This window comes from Fundulus heteroclitus, unplaced genomic scaffold (assembly GCF_011125445.2).
Source record: "Fundulus heteroclitus isolate FHET01 unplaced genomic scaffold, MU-UCD_Fhet_4.1 scaffold_282, whole genome shotgun sequence".
In the NCBI taxonomy this organism is placed as follows: Eukaryota; Metazoa; Chordata; class Actinopteri; order Cyprinodontiformes; family Fundulidae; genus Fundulus; species Fundulus heteroclitus.
The window spans coordinates 84,510-101,138 of record NW_023396692.1 but is presented as its reverse complement, the minus strand read 5'-3'; the positions used below and the strand labels follow the sequence as shown (position 1 = coordinate 101,138).

At 41.4% G+C, this 16,629-nt stretch overlaps 1 protein-coding gene across 1 annotated transcript; it reads right to left on the bottom strand.

Moving 5' to 3' along the window:
• Positions 1 to 6,225: 6,225 nt before the first annotated feature.
• Positions 6,226 to 15,388, bottom strand: LOC118559425 (GTPase IMAP family member 9-like). Its single transcript, XM_036130145.1, has 2 exons — positions 15,370 to 15,388; positions 6,226 to 7,101 (listed from the first exon to the last, which is right to left on the bottom strand). Exons 1-2 carry the CDS (start codon positions 15,386 to 15,388, stop codon positions 6,332 to 6,334), a joined length of 789 nt encoding a protein of 262 aa, XP_035986038.1. The 3' UTR covers positions 6,226 to 6,331.
• Between the last annotated feature and the right edge of the window lie 1,241 nt (positions 15,389 to 16,629).

Below are 16,629 nucleotides of genomic sequence, written 5' to 3'. Positions count from 1 at the left end.
AAATTGAAAATATAAACTGAGAATACACAATTACATCATGATGTAGCATTATATCAGAGCAGCTTGACAAGGTAAGACTCCCCTCTATAAACTTGTGTGATAGTTCTTACTTCAAAGGGGACTTTAAGTAAAATCCACTTCTTTAGCCCTTAAATAGCAAAAAGCCTTAAATCGGAGGCAACCAGACTTTCGTTCAGTTCTTTCTGAAAACGTTTCAACAGCTATTTGCTGTTGACCCGGACATTAGAATTTGCACAGGCAATCCCTTAAATACATTTTGCTTTGTACTTTGAATCTCTACAGAAAGTTTTGATTTAGTCCAGGTGCTGCAATATGTTTGTTTTTTTCTGACTTGACTCTAAATATGACAGCAAATACAGAGGTAGAGAAATTTAAAAAAGAGGTTTGTAGTGGAAACCAGGACAACTGGGAGGGCTCTGTTCGTTTACTGAAAATAGAAAAATCCGCATTATGGTACGTTCAGGCTGACCGTGGTGTCTACAGCGTGAACGGTGGATGTACATATTATCCCCATGCAAATGGCGTGGTGAAGAGCAGTGAAGCAGCCAGCGGTGAATTCTGCATGGTTAGAGTGGTAGCCATGGTCTGCACCGAACGAGTGGAGCAGTGAATTTCGCTGAAGTTCAGAAATCTGAACTTTTTTGTCAAATCGGGTCACAGCAACCAATCAGGGACTGGTTGTTGTGACACACAGTGGAGACAAATATTTTTTCAGTCAAACTAGTAAATCATAAAGTGAGGAATGGTCTTTAGAGGCTTGTGGGTGGCTTTGAAACAGCCGTTTTAATTTAGCCCTTAAAAGGACTGTTAAATCATTCCTCATTCGTCCTCCTCTTGCAGCTCCAGAACTGGACCAGACAGCCGCACTGTCTGTGGGCGGGTCGGGTAATCTGTCTCTCGGTCTCTTGCTCTGCTTTGTTCCGCTGCTCTCCCAGTGCATCTCTCTGAGGTCAGTAGCAGGGACGCCAGCGCCGTTGTTCGGTTTTCCCCATTAAATGCAGCACCGTGACTTGCTTGGTAACATCCCAGTCTGCTATGTTGAGTTGAGCAGACAAGCGGACAGAAGCTCCTCATATTTGATGACACGGTGACTCAGTGAAATCAGTGTTCACCTCTGTACATGCGAAATGTACAGCACTGAACACCGCACAGTGCAGCCGGAGATTTCATAGTCTCCACAGTCGGTCCAAACACACCATTAGGCACCGACAGCAGACAGGTAGGTTGAACTGTGCTGTGGATGGCTAATGGAAGGAGTAGATGATGTGGTCCAGGAGATAAGCGCCTCGGTGCATAGAGAGCTGCAATCAGCAGTCTGTATGAGTACTTGTGTTGGTTTCTCAATTTGTTCCTGCAAGTGGAGAACAGAGGATTATAGACTGCCAGGCTTACAGATCTTTGAAACTGTCATACTCACGGTTCTAGGTGCAGGTTGTGTTGGTCTGGGTTCTTCTCTCTTCCTCTCTGCAGAGTGTGACATGGGCAGGTGTTCTCCATCTCCATTAATTAGGTGATCTACATAAGAAGCTGAAACCAGGAGGAGGGCATCAGTTCCTTATCGCTTCCAGCGTGGTACTAGGCCGACTCCAGCCGTTTTGACCTGTTCTGTGTATCTGTTTCCCTCCTAGTGATCCGGATCCTGACCTGAGTGCCTCCAAGCTGTAGTTTTCTGGAACGAGGAAATAAGATAAGATAGTCATTGGAGAAATTCAGTTGTCACATCAGCTCAATCGTCAGTCAAGAGTCAGGAGAAGGTGCATCAGTTATATACAGTGTATCTTCCTATATACAATGGATAAAAAAGAAAATGAGAAAAAAATAAGAATAAAAAATACAAAAGAAATCGGTGTAGGCATATGATGTCGTGTACTTCCCGGTTATACACACACACACACACACACACACACACACACACACACACACACATATATATATATATATATATATATATATATATGTATATATATATATATATATGTATGTATTGACATATATTCACTTGGTGATACCAGTAGAAGTTACCTCTTTCAGAATCATTGCATAGGTTAAATAGATTATTGCACATTAATTATTGCCCAAAGTTATAACAGTTGTGGTTACAGTTATTGATAGCAGCAGAAGTCACTTCTTTCAGGATTATTGCACAGGTTATCGCACAGTGAATTAAATTGGTTATTGCACATTGGTTATTGTACATTAGTTATTACAGTTATGGTTACAGTTACAGTGCAGCATTGTATAATCTGATAGCAGCAGGGATGAATGACCTGCGGTAACGCTCCTTTTTACAGGCAGGGTGTCTAAGCCTGTCACTAAAGGAGCTGCTCAGCTCCTCTACAGTCTGGTGCAGGGGGTTGGAAGGTGTTGTCCATGATGGATGTGAGCTTGGACAACACCCTCTTCTCAGCTACTTCCTCCACAGAAGTCCAGAGAGCAGCCCAGGACAGAAGTGGCCTTCTTCACCAGCTTATTCAGCCTCGTTCTGTCCCTCTCTGCGCTGCCTGGGGTCCAGCAGACGACAGCGTAGAGAACAGCTGAGGCCACCACAGAGTCATAGAAGGTCTTAAGCAGGGTTCTGCTCACTCCAAAGGACCTCAGCCTCCTCAGGAGGTGGAGGCGGCTCTGGTCCTTCTTATACAGAGCGTCAGTATTATGAGTCCAGTCCAGCTTATTATTGATGTGAACACCCAGGTATTTGAAACTCTCCACAGTTTCTATGTCCTGCCCCTGGATGTTCACAGGTGAGTGAGGTGGGGTTCTTCTCCTGAAGTCGATCACCATCTCCTTGGTCTTACTGGTGTTTAGACACAGATGGTTTTTCTCACACCAGTCCACAAAGTCCATGATGACCGACCGGGTCTCCAGCTCGTTCCCCTCAGACACACAGCCCACAATGGCCGAGTCATCAGAGAACTTCTGAAGTTGGCAGCTGTCCGTGTTGTAAGAAAAGTCCGAGGTGTAAAGGGTAAAAAGAAACGGAGACAGAACGGTGCCCTGGGGGGCCCCAGTGCTGCAGAGTGCCACCTCTGACTGACAGCCGTGCAGCCGCACATACTGAGGTAGTCGATGGTCCAGGCAGCTAGATGTTTGTCCACCCCAGCGTCCTCCAGCTTCCCCATCAGCAGCACTGGTCTGATGGTGTTGAAAGCGCTGGAGAAGTCAAAGAACATGACTCTCACAGAGCTCCCGGTGGTCTCCAGGTGGGTTAGCGCCCGCTGCAGCAGGTAGATGATGGCATCCTCTACTCCGATGTTGGGCCGGTAGGCAAACTGCAGCGGGTCCAGGGTGGGGCTGACCACAGTGCGCAGGTGAGCTAGGATGAGGCGCTCCATGGTCTTCATCAGGTGGGAGGTCAGGGTGACTGGTCTGAAGTGGGCCGGTTCACTGGCGTGCAGTGTTTTGGGAACCGGTACCACACAGGAGGTCTTCCACAGGGTGGGGACCACCTCCAGGCTGAGGCTCAGGTTGTAGGTGTAGCAAAGGACCTCACAGAGCTCATCTGCACAGTTCCTCAGCAGCCTGGGGGGGATGCCGTCCGGTCCTGCGTCTTTTCTCTGTTTAAGCCTCATCAGCTGCCCTCTCACCTGCATTGGTGTGACTGTGAGGGGGGAGGAAGGCAGGAGAGGTCTGAAGAATCAGCGGAAACGTGGCTGCTAACCCCTTGCTCTGTGTCCTGGTGTCTCCAGAGAACTGCTAACCTGACTAGCCGCCCTGGAGAAGTTCTGCTCTATGTCCTGGTGTTGTTACGAGGCCTGCTAGCCGAGCAGCACTAAGCTGGTGGACCACTTTGAATATCTCGTTATGCTGTCTGGCCTTACCAACGCCCCCGCTGTCTTCCAAGCTATCATTAATGATGTTCTTAGGGACTTCATCAGTTTGTTTTTATCTAGACGACATCTTGATTTTTTTCAAGAATCTGAAACAGCATCAGCAACATGTCTGTCAGGTCCTTCAGCGGCTCCTGTAGAATGAGCTCTTCGTGAAAGCTGAAAAATGTGAGTTCCATCGTGAGTCCTTGGATTCATTTTTGAGGATGAACAGGAGAAGACGGATCCAGGAAAGGTCAAGGCAGTTGAAGAATGGCCCACTCCCACTACCTGTTAACAGCTCCAGCGCTTCCTAGGATTTGGCAACTTTTACCGTATTTGCATCAAGAACTTCAGCTCAATTGCCTCTCCTCTCTCAGCCCTTACCTCCATCAAGAGACCTTTTTTCCTGGACGCCAGCAGCTGATCAGGCCTTCCAACACCCGAAGAGGTTCTCCAGGGCTTAAATTTCTTTTTGGATTGCATATTCGTAATGTTCATGTTTTTATTTCATAGGAATACCAATACAGACTTCTGAAGGATTCAGGAGCCGGCGCCAGTCTGTGATCATCCTGGCACTGGTGCTGGTGAAATCCATAACTCAGCAAACCTTCCCAACTCCACCTGCCTGCATTGATCCCTCACCGGTTCCACCTGTTCTCACCCGCATAAGACCTGTCGTCAGACCAGTGCCACATGGTCTCGAACCGTCCCGGTAAGAACTTTCCAGCGATTCTGAAACACAAACCTGCCTGTTCCCGACCTTCATCTGCCGTCTGTTTCCAAGCCTGCCTGACCCCGTTCTGATTCTGTCTGTCTGTCTGTCTGAGAACTGATTATGTTGGCCTCTGGACCTTGGAACCTGGATTGCCCATCTGAACCTGTCTGTGAGTACCGGTACCCGTCTAACCCCTGTGATTCTCTGAGCCCGGCAATTACTGGACCTGGACTGGAGCTGTCTTTCGAATTGCCCCTTTGTACTGCCGCTGGATCTCTGCCTTCTGTTAATGAACCCGGACCTCCCCAGGAAAGCCCCATACGGACTGCCTGTCTGCCTGATGGCTGCTCAACAGCCCCTGCCTCTGCAAGCCCTGTACACAGACGGACCTCCGCCCCTGGAACTGTTTCGCCTGCCTCAAAGCCGGCTCTAGAACCCCTCCACCAGGTTAGTGATCCAACCTTCCCCACATTTTCCCGTCACCACCAGCTGATCACTAACCTGTTGTCTCTGCCGCAGGGGATTTCCAACCCGAACGTGAGCCATTGCGCCCGAGTTGCTGGGCTTACTTCGTGCTTTTAAATAAAGGTTTTGAAACGTCACTGACCTGTCTTGGTTTGAATCTTGGGTCCAGTTCCTGCACGTTACATAGTCATTCACTTCAGAGCCAAACCCTTCACAACTGACTCATCACTACATTGTGGGAAAAAATCCTGCTGCGACACGTGCATTAATCATATGGTCTCACACATAAATTTTCTGCAAGTATAAAATGTCTTTTTTGATTTTCCGCCTCATTCCTGACAAATAACAGCGTAGACTCACACAGACTTATAAAGAAATACCTCCTTCAATAGTTCTACAGAGGGGAGATATGTCTCTGCCTTTAATCCATCCCTTAGGGAGCAGTGTGCCGCCAACACTCAGCGGCGCTGAGGGAGCAATCTGTAGTCAAGCATCTTGCTCAGGGAACCGGAGTGACAGATTGGATTTCAAACCACCAACCTTTGGGCACTCTCCAAGACACAAACACCCAGCTCTCTAACCACTAGCACTCCCACATAAGGTTCTCTCCCACCACTATACTAACAAGGAGACCCCTTAAAAAACAAACTTGAAACTGTGGGCAGAGGGTTGGTTCTTCAGTATGCTGTCTCAAACAAAACTAAAAGTGAAGCCCAAACTCCAGACTGGCTAAAACTAGGAAACTACCATGAACTCATCATATTAGATGGAAAAACAAAACAAAAACATGTTTGATCCCTTTATTTCATGTGGCAAATGGAATTCAAAGAATAGTGACAAGTTTGTGCTTCATCAACATGAGTGTCTGCTGTGGCATTTGATACTAAACCGCCAACAGCTAAACGTCCACAGGGCTGAACAATAATGAAGGATAATCACATCATGATTACTTGTAAGTTAAACAGAAACGGTTTATTGTTTCATGAAACAAAATTACAGCTGGAAACTGTTAGAAGTAAAGTTTTCAATCATCAAAATGTGCAGAAACACAGAACAGGTCAAAAGTAAGAGAATCACAGAAGAACAACTTCAGTCGGACTAAAGATGTTGATTTTTACCCTGAAAAGCCTCAGTTTTAATGCTGCAACATTTAAACAAGGAGGCCTTTACAATGTAAACTCTGACTGTACATTAAGGTTTACAGTCACATGCTGCTTTACTGTCAGGGGAGACAAGCTGCAGAGAATCAATCAAATGCTGGAAACTGATAAACTGATTGATGAAACGGACTGATTTAAACCAATTCAAGAATCATCTGGCCCTACATGATCTGTGTAGGATGTTCACTCCATCTTCTCCACAGAATAATTCCACTTGCAAACAACACCAAACCAAAAATGAACACACGCTTATCTCTTGTATATGTAACCAAACTCCTAAACAAACGGTAGACTAATACTTCTTTCTGCTGGTGTTTCAGCATGCTGGTGGTGTAGCAGCCGCCATTGTTTTTTGTCACCATCTTTTCAATGGTGTTGATCAGCTGCGCCACCTGGAACCGGTTGCTTCTGGTCTCCTCCGGCTGGTTGTTATTCCAGTATTTATTATCAACGACATGGCACCTCTCTCCGCACCTCGCCACCAGATCTTTCAGAGGTCGATTTCGTCCAATAAACTCCTCGATCTTCATTTCATCAGCCAACTGGTTGCCGTGTGTGAAAACGACTACAGAATACTTAAAAACATCAGCAGAGAAATAGTCCTCTATGTTCCTGATGACCTGTTCCTCCTGTGATGTAAATTTCTCCACTCTCAAAACAAGAAGAAAAGCATGGGGCCCAGGAATGCACTCTGAGACACACCTCACTATCTCACCCTTCAGCTCCTTCTCAGACAGACCTGAATGGAAAAAGCCAGGAGTGTCGATCACAGTGAGGCTCCTGCCATGAACGTGTCCCGTCTCTCCCTGACAGCGAGCCTCCTCTGAGCTGGTAAAATGTTTGGGTCTGAAGACTTCCTTCCCAAAGATGATGTTGGCCAGGCTGCTCTTTCCAGATCCAGTTTTCCCCAACAGGGCAATCCTCAGTGTGTCTGGCAGTAGGAGAAGAAAAATCAATTATAATGGACTTACCAATTATTTTCTACAATTAAACCGCTGCTGCCGACATTAAATATTTCCAAAAATGCAATATACACTCCCTGATTCACGATCTATAAGGCGGTTGACACAACAAGCTAAGCTCCGTCTGCAGACCCCCTTTTATGTAGTCAGTCAGAAACATTTTGTGGTCCATCACTCTGTCCAGTGGATTTCTGAAGAGTGGATATTTTTCCTGTTCTTTGTTACACTCCTTTATTTTTTTACTTTTTTGGCACACTGTCATGTTTACAACCACAAACTTAAATGTATGTTGAAGTGCACAATTTTCTGAAAAGTGAAAAGGGCATATTCACATCTCTGAGTTAATACTTTATTAAAACCCCTTTGGCTCCAATTTCAGCTTCCTCTCTTTAGGGGAACGTCTCTACCTGCTCTCAGATCTTCTGGTTCTGGTCTACCCGTCATAACCAGAACCAGAACCAGAACCAGACATGGAGAAGCAGCATTTAGCTTCTATGCTCCATAAATCTGGAACAAACTTCCAGAAAACTGCAAAGCAGCAGAAACACAGAGTTTCTTTAAGTCAAGACTGAAAACCCACCTGTTTATAATAACAGGAACACTGACCAACATATGTGATGTGTATTGATATTTTCACCTGACACAATTTAATGTTTATTACTGGTCTCATAACGAGTGACCGTTTCAATGTGTTTATGATGATTTTATGTTTTCATGATGTAAAGCACTTTGAGCAGCCTTACTGCTGAAATGTGCTATACAAAGAAACTTCACTTGACTCCCTCACCTGGAGTTGTACTTTTTTTTGCCCTGTTCTTTTATGACAAAAATGCCAGTCTCAGTCAGATTGGGTAAACAATAAATGTCAAGTCTTGTTCTTAATTAAATTTAGGTCTGGACTTAAATCCACTTATTAATTTGCCTCTAAACCATTCCACTATTGTTAAAGTTCCACATCAAACTCAAGTCATGTTCAGCTCCCCTGACCTGCAGCAGAAAAACTTCCCCACAGCATCATGCTGCCATTACCATCTTTCACCACAGAGGTGGTTGAAAAAGGAGGCAAATGCACAGCAAACTGATTAGATTTGCTTGTAAAATATTTCGATAAATATACACTTTCCTTTCTTCCTTTTCACAGCAAGCTTCTACACGTCATATAATTAAAATCCTAATTAAAGACGCTGAAGTTTGTGATTTTAATGTGGTGATTCCAAGGGATGAAAACTTGTTTAAAGGTACTGCAGAAGCTCTTCTTATGTGATCGTGTTGTTTCCCTCCTGCAACACTCTCAGTGCACAGTGAACAATTCTTTGCCTGCTAGGAGAAACAAAATGGGGGAGCCGCCGTCTAGGAGACGGTGCTATAAAGCAGATCTGAAACTGTGAAATTTGCACTTTCACAGTTCACCTCTGTGCTGTTCTTTGTTTTGTTCAGACGGCAGAGTAAATGTTCTGTTTCGTTTCAGATTAACAAGTCTACACTCTGACTGACGGAAGGAAAACAAGACTCACCATTCATGACAAAGAAGAGATTGGAGCCGTGTTTCAGAAAAATGCTGTTGATGGTGTTCGTCCTCGCTGGGAGATTTTTCTCCTGTTGCTGCACTCAAACGTTGCTCGACAACTTAGTTTCACTTTTGCTCTGGCTGAACTCCAGGACCATTTCCTGTAAACCCCCAAGGCTACAGAAAAGGTGTGTGCTATGTCATTTAAGTTTAAAAAACGACCTTGTTTAAAGTGCATTTGTTTTCTATTTCAATAAACATAACAGAAATTATCACAAAAAATCTCATCAATTAATATTAGTCCACCCTGATTGTAGGATATTTTGTATAGATCAACATAAAAACATGGTCTGTCCTGTCCTAGAAACCTGTGTTGATAAGTCTGATCTCCATAAATGCTGCTTTTTACTCAACGTCATCAAGCACAATCATTACTGAGACACTGCAATGTAGTGCTGTTAAAAATGTCGGTTTAATTAAGTAATTGACAACAGGGTTTCTAACAAAGGCTGCAAACTATTTGAAGGAAAATTTTTCTTCCCAGTTTTGGTAAGAATTACATTAAGCCCCTGAAACAGTGATATGCAGTCAAGTAAAAAATATCATTGTTGTAAGTAAAGCGTCTGAAAGTCTAGTTTGGTTGAGCTTGTCCAGAAGTCTATATTTCAGATTTTAGACTCTGGATCAGACTTGTTACCACACCAGTCTGCTGTCAACATACTGGACTGCTTTTCATTTTGGAGAAAAATTAAACTATATTTCCATTACATATATTGTACTAGAGGAGCAGAAGTGAAGGTTGCTGATAAAGCTGACTTTCCTGTATTCTGTCGCCACCCAGTGAAAAGCTTATGGCACTACAGAGAACAGTTTTTGAACATTGCCCACTTCTTGGATCAGATCTCTGTCATCAGCCCTGATTGTAACCTACATCTGCTCCATTTTTTTTCAGTTTTAATTAATGATAACCTTTTCTAAAATGCCATATCATGTTAGGTTTAAACATGTCATGTTCTCTGCCCTGTCAGTGCATTACAGACAGCTGTGTTTTCATTGGTGGAAAATAATTATAATTAACAGAAATAAAGGCTTGAAAACATCCATATGTGTGTAAATACTCTATGTTATGTGCTTCACTTAGTGAACTGATTTACTGGAATAATTTAACTAATGATTTCCTTTATTTTCCTGATATTTTGTCTGCTTACCCCAGAGCCATTTTCTATCTTCTATGGAAGCCATGTTAAGATTTTTAATAACATTCTGCTGGAGATTAGTATTGTTATTTATGTGGATGATATAATCCATTGACAAATGTGTTTTCAACATCATCATTTTGATTTTAAAACTTTTAAAGAAAGCTTTTTAAGTTGTTCATTACTCTTGCCCCAAGTGTTTCTCTGTAAGACAGAATTATTTATTTTAATTAGGGCTGGGCAACGATTAAAATATTTAATCGCGATTAATCGCCCTGATTAATCGCGATTAATCGCATTGTATTTACAAACTCCAAGAATGAATTCAAAAGTAGTGTAAAGAGCACTTTTATTTTAATGTTCTGCTGCCATATGAACAAAAGTGTTGTAACATTTGTAGCACTTATCAGTAACACATATTTAGTGTAAAGCTCAACTTAAACATGTAAAACAAAAAATAGCAATAATAATAAATTAAAGCTTATTGCCACTGACAGGGAATTCTCTTTATGGGAAAAAATCTACCAAAAACAGGCAATTTCTGAGGTAACAGCAGGGAGCAGCATTACCATTTTATGTTCAATACCAAAGTTTAACTTGGCAGTGGTTACAACTAACTTGTTTCTGTCATATTCGATGCTGGAAGAACTTTAAACTGAAATGCTTGCTAACTCGATATGCTTGCGTTGCTTGCGTTTATTTGACGTTAACTCGCGTTTTTTTGTTGTTGCTTTCTCGCGTGCATATAGTGAATGGCAGGGAAAAACAGGCAAAAACACATGGATACTTTGAAACGAGAAGCGACTTCACCGACGGCGTCTAAGCAGACCCCCCCGCTCCGCACAAAACTTGTTCCGGCCGCCAACTCACCGCCTCGCCTAAGCAAATTCCTGCGGGAAACACCGCCTTCCCCATGTCGGCTTTGTTTTTTTCCGGCCAGCACCTTTCTTACTCTGAATCCGAGGTTTGGCTGACAGGGAGGTTATTGCCGCATTATCGCCACCTACTGTTCTGATTCAAACCCCTACACCGCAGCAACAGACCTTCACAAAATAAAAGCATGTGAGCAACATGCGTTAATGCGTGTTAAAGAAAATATCGCCGTTAATAGTCTAATGAGTTAACGCGAAATTAACGCGTTAACTTGCCCAGCCCTAATTTTAATATATGTGTGATAAAAATGCATTTCTGCTCATGTTAAGATACCAACCTGAAGTTGTATGACATATTTATACTTAAATGAAATAATGTAAAGTTTAAATAAGTTCCTTCTATGTACAGGGGAGGATTAGTTAAAGGCAAAGTAGACGTATGAAGTAAAAGTAAAAGCACCTTTCCTTAAATCGGATTTACATTTTTGTCTTTGATTTCTTTTAAATGTTTTTTGCTCTCTGATAGTGTGTGATTATTATCGGGTTGAATCCCTGGTTTGGATTTTAAAATTGTCTTAGAAAGCTCAATAAACAGAACAGGATATCACCTTAGACCTAAAACATCTGTTTTGCAACTCTATTAGAGGATATTCACCTACTGAGCCTGGTTTGGCCTTTGTGAAACAGATAGAGCCAGGATGCACAGATCTTACTAAGTCAAGCCTGGCTTTATCTCTTTTCTTGAATTTCTAAATTCTGCTTTTGTGAAACAGGTTTCTGCAAATGTCCTTAAGGTGATAAAAGGCTGACTGAATTTTCTTTAGATGTTGTTGAAGGTTCAGGTCTGGGTCCATCCCTACACCCAGATTTCAGGCCTGATCAGTGGTTACTCTTCCATTGGTTCAAAAATTATTATTTCAGTTTTGTTTTTATTCAACTGTAGAAAATGTTAGCACATGTAAAGGAATACAACACATTGGTCCTTTGTTATTTAAATTAGCAGCTGAAGTTCTTTCTTTAAATCAAGATTTTCTGTGAAAGAGGTAAATGTTATATGCTAGTTATTTGGAAAACTTTATTAAATTTACTATATTCAGTTTCTGACCACTTTAGAGAATATAAGGGTAGTTATATTGGACAGACTGCCAGGCTAAATTGAGGATATCTTGACTATTGTAATAAATCAAATATAAGGAAATGTGTCAGGCTAATCTATATTGATTTATTTATATACAATATTATGCTGTAAAATAGTAATGTGAATGTTCTGGACTAACTCAGATATACTGAAATGCATAAAGCTAATATTTAATGATTAATTTAAATATAAGAATAATATGTCCTCGGCGTGGCCCCTTTTATTTTGAAACGTGGGTAAGGTTTAGAGTTTGATGAAAGGGCTCTTAATCTCTCTGTAATCTGACTGTCATACTTTAGGAACAATAAATAAATGCCATCACATTATTTAAGTGGTAAATCAAAGAAACACTTTCTGACGTGGCATATCATTTTGGATCAGCTTAAAAAGGTAAAACTATCTGCTAAAGATCTGTATGACAGTATTTACGTCAATGCAAATGACCCTGCAGCAAAATCAAAAGTGAAACGAAACTGCAGAGCAGCTTTGACCTTGAAGAGAGAGCAACACTGCCTTTAAACTCAACGTTTTTTCAGAAACCCAACAACTGAATACACGGTCTTCACACTGTTTTCAAATCATCTTCGTCATGGCACGTGAGTAACTTTTAGTTCCTATAGTTTGTCTGTAAAAATAAACAAATTATAACTTGACTTGTTTTTAACATTGACTAATGATTTCCTGTATTTTCCTGATCTTTTGTCTGTCTACCCCGCAGCCATTTTGTTTTACCCCGAACATCTTTTATGGAAGCCATGTTAAGATTTTCATTAACATTCTGTGGGGGATTAGTATTGTTATTTATGTGGAGGATATAATTCATGAGCAATTTGGTTTCGACGTCATCATTTTGATTTTAAAACTTTTAAGGAAAGCTTTTTCAATTGTTCATTACTCTTGCCCCAAGTGTTTCTCTACGGAAGAGGATTAGGGCCATTCAAAAAAAAAAAAGTCAATTCAATTCAGACTTTTTTCTCAGTATTCTGAGAATAAAGTCAGAATTGAATTGACTTTTTTTTTTTTAATGGCCCTAATCCTCTTCTGTATTTCTCTGTAAGACATAGAATTGCTCATTTTATTTTATGTGTATCTTAACATTTTCTACTCATGTTAAGATACAAACCTGAGGTCATGTAACATGTTTATATTTAAATGAAGTAATGTAATGTTTAAATAAGTACATTCTATGTACAGGGGAGGATTAGTTAAGGAAAAGTAGATGTATGAAGTAAAAATAAAAGCACCTTTCTTTGAATTAGATTTACATTTTTTTAATGATTTCTTTTAAATATTTTTTGCTCTCGCATAGTGTGTGGTTATTATTGGGGTAAATCCCTGGTTTGGATTATTAAATAACTATCTGAAACATATATTTCAGATATCAACAGTCCCATTGTGACTAGTTATAAAGTAAATTGAGATAGCATGTTTTTTTGTTTTGACTACTCTTAATTCTAATTAAAGATATCTCAAATTACCTCATTATTCAAGATAACACAAATGTATTTTAAATATCTCAATAAATGACTCAGCAAATTAAATTGCAAATATCTTGAAAGCAAATAATGACTGCAAAACTAAATGAGGCTACCATTTTGTAGAATATTCTTGTATTTCACTTTTACTTGTCCCCATGTTCTAGTGGGTCCCGTGGAGGCTCTGATATAAAAGAACAAAGTAAATTTGAGATCATTAAAATGCAAAAATTCATACTGTAGAATATGATAGAAGCATCTACCATGTACAGTATTTACGCATTTAATTTGTCTGCTGCTTTTTGCCAGCCCTCTCTCCTGGCTTTAGCAGACTTTGAGGTGTTCCCTGTCGTTTTAATTAATGACTCACATTCGGCATAACCTTCCGTTAAAAGCACTTGTCCTGGTTGGGAGAAAAACTGTGGGCGTTCTTTGGCCATGCTGAACAGCCAATAGCAGCGTTGCTGATCGTTGTTTCTACTATCGATACATTTCCCCTTTTAAAGTGACGCATGAACGCGCTGTTGTCTCAGATAACTCAATCCAGCGATACTAATCATAAACAACAGGTCCGTTCGATAGACATCATAAACACAGACGCGTCATTGGGTGGGTTCTGCCTCTGCTGCGATGCGTCAGAGCGTCCGCCATGTTAAATGTGGCAACTTTTTGCTTTTATATGAAAGAACATGGCCCAAAAATGTGACTTCCTCCTGCACACACTGCATTTAGATTTTGAGACTTTATGGCCTATTTTATAGAGATGTTAAAGCTATTTTACATGTCTGTCCTGCATTGATTAGCTGATTCGGTACAGATTAACAAATCATCAATGTATTAAATGAGAAAGTTTCCACAAGTCAAAGTCAAGTCCGTCAGACACAAGGGGAATACTATGTAAGTCATTTGAATCATTATGTCACTGTCAGGTGTCGCAGCATTTACTGCTGAGACAAAATGTTAAGGCACAGGAGCAGCTGGAAGCTTCCATTCGTATGCATACAAAGATTTATCTAGGGCCCAAAGTACTGCAGTAAAGTCAAAGTCCTGAGTGTGAACCGTCAGTCCGTTAGAGCTTGAAATGATAATGTCCAATCTACACATCAAAGCTCTATCTATAAGATTTAAAGGACACAGATGAGACACCAAAAGAAAATGCTTCAGCTGCGCTCCCTACGGAGTGGAACACTTTAAAAGAAACAGAAAAACTTTCCCTAACTGAAAGCTGAGACAGAATAAACATAACAGCCACTGAGCTTTGGCTGTTCCTCAATACATTTAGCAGATAAGAGTGAGTTGCACCCGAGTCAACAACAAAACAAATTTCTTCATCTATTACCAGCATCTTTAAAGGCATTTTTTAAAAAGGACAGGGGTTTTTGTGTGGAGATACGTGCCTGATGTAACAGCTGTGGCACATTCTAAGTGTGCGATGGCCTCTGAGCAAACTATGTGGATCAGTAGAAGCAGGTATCATTTTAGCATTCAAACACAAGTGTAGCGGTGTGTGTGTGTGTGTGTGTGTGTGAAGCCTCACGCCCCAGGTCACCAGAAAAATATTTTCCCCTGCCCTCTGTTTCAGTTCAGAATTTGGTTTTAGCATTCATTGCAGCAGAGTCTGGAGGAGGGGGAGACACCCCCGAGGCCTTTGAGGTTCCGGAACCCATTTTTACCACAAGCGGCACGTCTGCCCCTCCTGGCTTTCTCCTTTATGAGGTGTAGAAATGCTAAAACCACCCGCAAAACCCTTTGTCTTGCTTGGTCCTATTGTTGCCAATAGACCAGCCCTGTTCTCCAGACAGGGTCAGGCCCTCGCGCTGATGTTCCCACTCCACCAACTCTGCAAAATTAAACAAGTATTAGGAGATGATGGTTAATGTACAATAAAATGGTTTAGAGCAGTGTCTCACTCAGAAATCATCACAGAATTTTCTTTGATTCAGATCCGATCAGCCAGGAGCTGCAGGCAGGTTCCAGGACTCCCCTTTTTTTCAATGTAGGTGGACTGAAGATAGGTCTTCAGGCTGGCCAAGCGTCCTTATCCCTCACCACACAGTCCTCCTGGCATGTCGGATCCTGCCGACAACGCCAAATTGTAATGGATAATAATAATTATCAATTAAGTGAGCACACCACTCATGAAAACAAATGATGCTTCGTTTGTCTTTAAGTTTTTTTAATTCAAAGGCATGAGCGTTTGAATGTCTCTGTCCCCTAATGCAGTCAGAAAACAGAGCAATGAGAAAAAGAACACACTAACTTTTATACATTCTGGGTTAACGAAGAAAGGCGGGGTGACCCAGAGAAGATATGATCAGAGTTACATACATCAATAAAAATGTTCACAACAAGAGATATCTCAAAATTGTTTTTACTCAGGTGGTGTTTTTATATCAGATATCTTTATCATTCTGAATTCTTAGAGCCACAGGTAATTGCCTAGACGAAGGTGATTTTATGTTAAAATGGCTTGTCATGCTGTGCATAAACATCATTCTCCATCACTGACTGACTGGGAAACCAATGGGAAAGGCTAGTCCACTGGGCTTATATATTGACAGTAGTTATACAATTACAGCGGTCCGGGTGACATTTGGGGACAAGCCGACGTAAAAACATTTTAGAGACTTGTTAGAAGTTGCCATGCTGACAGAGCTTTGTGCAAACCACTCATTAACAGTAGCCAGATTTAGGATGATGGTTAAATGCTAGGCTAATGAGAAGATGCAACAGGCTAGCTGTTGGTGCTTGTAACAACAGTTTTTTGACTTTCGCGGTACTTATCATCTCACTGTTTCATCGTAGCAGAGTTGGAAGCGAGCAGCATAGCTTAATAAAATCAAAATATTTGATCAATCATATTAAAACAGTATATTGGCCTTATATAGTATGTTAGCTAACGCCTGCTACAGCTCCTGGGGAGCGGTGGAGGAAAGTAATGATCCCCCGTCATGACTTTTTCAAACCCCACCCAAACATGTCTATCCAACCAATCGTGTTTTACACAAACTCCTCCCACACCACTAGACATTCACTACGCAGACTTCATCCTTGTGTGATACACCCCAATGTGACATCATTTCAACACTCGTCATTTCTACTCATAACCACAAACTTGAATTTGTGTCCACAGCAACGAATACTTGTTGTCGTAGAAAATAGAGTTGTATAGTAAGTTGTATTCACAAGACTTTGGAATCCAAGCTTTAGATTCATACTCACTCAAAAACATTCCTAACCCACAACATTTTCAGAATCAGATAAATGGAAGCAAAATTTGTATTTTATACTGTATTGTACAATATTTTG